At 41.5% G+C, this 3,860-nt stretch overlaps 1 protein-coding gene across 1 annotated transcript; it reads left to right on the top strand.

Annotated features, from left to right (window-relative positions):
- The first annotated feature begins 1,675 nt into the window (after window positions 1-1,675).
- LOC113904614 (olfactory receptor 1440-like) lies at window positions 1,676-3,557 on the top strand. Its single transcript, XM_027561743.1, has one exon. It carries the CDS (start codon window positions 1,676-1,678, stop codon window positions 2,618-2,620), a length of 945 nt encoding a protein of 314 aa, XP_027417544.1. The 3' UTR covers window positions 2,621-3,557.
- Window positions 3,558-3,860: the final 303 nt, after the last annotated feature.

Consider the following 3,860-nt stretch of genomic DNA (forward strand, 5'->3'; position numbering starts at 1 on the left):
TGGAGGTGCTACAAAAAATAGGTGTAGATTATGGTTTTGCTTTTCTAAGATAGAGCTACAGTCTTCCATTTAAAATGGATAACCAGCGAGGACCTACTGTACCGCTCAGGGAACTCTGCTCAGTGTTACGTGCCATCCTGGATAGGGGGAGGGCTCGGGGAGAATGGATGCACGTATATGCATGGCTGAGTCCCTTTGCTGATCACCTGGAAGTGCCATGACATTGTTAATCCACTATATCTTAATGCAAAGTAAAAAGTTTAAAGTTTGAAAAAAACCCAACAGTTCACTCTCTTATGCACACTGAAGTGTGACTACACATTGAAATCGTTTGTAGAGTTTTAGCAAATACTGATACTTGGCTTCCAGCCCCCGAGATGCTGAATTAATCAGTTTGATCAATGGGGCTTTAGAAGTGTGCCAGATGGTTTTAATGGACAGCCACGGTTGAAGATCTGCTTTAGAGGAATTATTTTCAGTCTGGGAAGACTGAGCTGCAGAAAGACTAGAAAGAAACCTGTGCATGTCAATCCCTGCCCTGCCTTTTTTATTACAATTTATTATTTGACTCCCGAATAGTTTAGAAATATGTAATTAGTTTCCAATTATGCTATTTCTTATAATTTTACTACTGATTTCAAATTAACCACACTGTAGTCTGAGTCTTATCTGTGTGACCAACCTTTTAAAATGTGCACTTTAAAAGTTTCTCCCAGGGACTTCATTGGCCGTACAGTGGCTAAGACTCCACGCTCCCAACACAGGGGGCCTGGGTTTGACCCCTGGTCAGGGGACTAGAGCCCACATACTGCAACTTGGACCTGGTGCAGCCAAATAAATAAAAATAAATATTGAAAAAAGTTTCTCACAAACAAACGGATACTTCAAAATGATATTAAGAACATATTACGTATTGACTCTGCTTTGTACACTACTTTATCCACGGCAGTTACTGTACATAAACAGACCTAATTTAACTTCAAGTAAACCTTATGAGATAAGTTCTATTGTAATTATTTTTCTCACTTTCCGATGACATCAATTAAGTAGAAGGAGACCAATCTGTTTGGAGTCATAAAGCTCACAGTTGGCAGAGTCACACTCCAGAACACCTATGTAGTATCTAAGACCGTGTTTTTAGTCACTAAGCTAAACACAGGAGTTATCATCTCATTAATAATATCCTAAAATTTCCCAAGTATCTTCTAAGAAGGGCTTTCCAAATGTTAGCATACGTTCTTTTGTCTTTGTGATAGGTAGGTGGGTTAATATTGAAAAGTGTAATATCCTCTTTTTAAATTTAATAAAGTTAATTGGAGTATATCTGCTCTACGATGTGGTTTTAGCTTCTGCTGCACAGCGGGTCTCAGCCGTCTGTGTCCATACATCCCTTCCTCCTGAGCCTCCCCACCCATCTGCTACCGCGCCCCGCTGGGCCATCACAGCGCCAGCCTGAGCTCCCTGGGCTGCCCTCTTGTACATGTGGGAACTCTGGCACACAGAGCAATCAGTTAGGGGCAAAGTTAACCAGCGTTGTTGCTTTTAAAGGTGTTCACTATTTCCCTCAATTTTGTGTTCGGTGTGGGTTGAAGGCAGTTTCTTCCCATGGACATTGGGCTAACAATTGACTTAAAGATTTATCCTTTTCCTACAGATCTGAGGACCCCCCAGGGCGATGGCTGGAGGAAGGAACAGTACAACAATCACAGAGTTTATCCTCTTGGGGTTCTTTGAGTTTCCACAGCTCACCGCTGTCCTCTTTTCAATATTCCTAGGGATCTACCTGGTGACAGTGTCTTGGAACCTGGGACTCATCGCCGTCATCAGGATGGACTCCCGTTTGCACACGCCTATGTACTTCTTCCTCAGTAACCTGTCCTTGCTGGACACTTGCTATATATCCATCATAGCTCCTAGAATGCTCTCAGACTTCTTCAGGAAGCATAAACTCATCTCCTTTACGGGGTGCATCATGCAGTACTTCTTGTTCTCTAGCCTGGGCCTGACTGAGTGCAGTCTGCTGGCGGCCATGGCTTATGATCGCTACGTCGCCATTTGCAGTCCTCTGCTCTACACAGCCACCATGTGCCCCTCTCTCTGCGTGCAGATGGTGGCAGGATCTTGTGTAACTGGATTCCTCGGCTCGTTCATTCAGTTGTGTGCCTTACTTCAGCTCCACTTCTGTGGACCAAACATCATCAACCATTTCTTCTGCGACCTGCCCCAACTGCTAACCCTATCCTGCTCGGACACCTTGTTCTTTCAAGTCATGACATCTGTGCTCACAGTCATCTTTGGGCTCATGTCTGTCTTGGTTATCATGATATCCTATGGTTACATTGTTGCCACCATTGTGAAGATCACTTCAGCTGAAGGCCGGTCCAAAGCCTTCAACACTTGTGCTTCTCACCTGACAGCAGTGACCCTCTTCTTTGGCTTGGGTATCTTTGTTTATATGTATCCTAATTCTGGCGGTTCCTTGAGCCAAAGCAAGCTGGCATCTGTCTTGTACACTGTTATAATCCCCATGCTAAATCCATTGATCTATAGCTTGCGGAACAAAGAAATCAAAGATGCCCTAAGCATATGGAAGAAGAAACTCTTTTCCTGGTGTTACTGACTATGGAATGTATTTCAGCTGTACGCTGTAGGAGAAATGTCAACTAAAACATTGATCCACAACTCTTCTAACTTCAGAGTGAGGTATAATTACTCTCATCTTCTGATATAAACCCATGGCTGGTGCAAGGACAGGACAACACATGAGAAGTATCTGGAAGTTCATTATCTCCGTGCTTCATCAGTGATGACCCAATATATCAATAGGTCAAGAAATTCACAAGCATTTTTGTAGCTAGTTGTGATGATGTGACTCTTCCATCCAATGTTCCATCCTTTAGCATGTACTACCTCAAGGACCAATGGTGGAGTGGGCCAAGTAGATCAAGGTTGCCAGGAGACCAGCAAGCCTCTCCATAGCATCTCACTTTAGGCAGGACAGGAATTACTATTAGTGCTGAGCTCTTTTAAAAAAGAATTTCCTAACTCATTCTGTTAGTTCTCTCATTTAACCTATTCTTTCACCTCTGGAAATCATGAATTCATTACTTCACTTATGGACTTGTTCAAAGCAAAAATAAACAAGAGATCAACGATTTGTTAACTTCACACAAAAATAAATTTGTTGCAACAAGAATGCTCAACATGTCTGTAATATTTAAGATTTGGTTTGTCAGTTGGCTTGTTAGAGACATTTAGACAATTTTTAAATCTGTTATTGCTATACAGTTATCTCTGTTCTTCCTTCTTCACTGTGTAACTGGAAAAGGGAATCAGAAAATGGCCTTTTGCTGGTGAGATGGTCTACTGCCTGATTTTGGCACCTCCAACAATGTCTTTATGTTACTTTTTTTGTTGTTTTTTGCTTTTTGAGTAGACCAAGTCTCCACTAGGAAGTTGTTTTTCCAGTAATTAACAAGTGGAAAGTGGTTGGTAAAATTAGCTATAAGAAGCTGATACATGAGAAAAGTCTGGTACATGTACTCTGGTACATGAAAAAGTCTAGATTTGTCTATTTCCCTTGTAATCTTAGTGGGAATTGCTACAGGGTACAGAGAAATACTCAAATATGGAGGCTGGGACAGAAAGCACTCTTGTTTATCTTCTGGTAGGATTCTGATTTTCATAATCTTTAGGCCAGAAATAAAAAATATAATTCAGGAGACTATTCTTGGTAAAAGGCATTCTGTTCATTTTCCCTTTTATGTTCAGAAGGGAAAATTCAAAATCCCCAGGAGTATTCATGTGGTAAGAACTAAAAGCAAGTGTTGGACACCTGTAGGCACTACAGCTTTGAAGTT

Source organism: Bos indicus x Bos taurus, chromosome 15 (assembly GCF_003369695.1).
Source record: "Bos indicus x Bos taurus breed Angus x Brahman F1 hybrid chromosome 15, Bos_hybrid_MaternalHap_v2.0, whole genome shotgun sequence".
NCBI lineage: Eukaryota > Metazoa > Chordata > Mammalia > Artiodactyla > Bovidae > Bos > Bos indicus x Bos taurus.

Bases quoted from the DNA above. Each gene is read 5' to 3' on its own strand.
- LOC113904614 (XM_027561743.1), top strand. From the start codon at position 1,676: ATGGCTGGAGGAAGGAACAGTACAACAATCACAGAGTTTATCCTCTTG.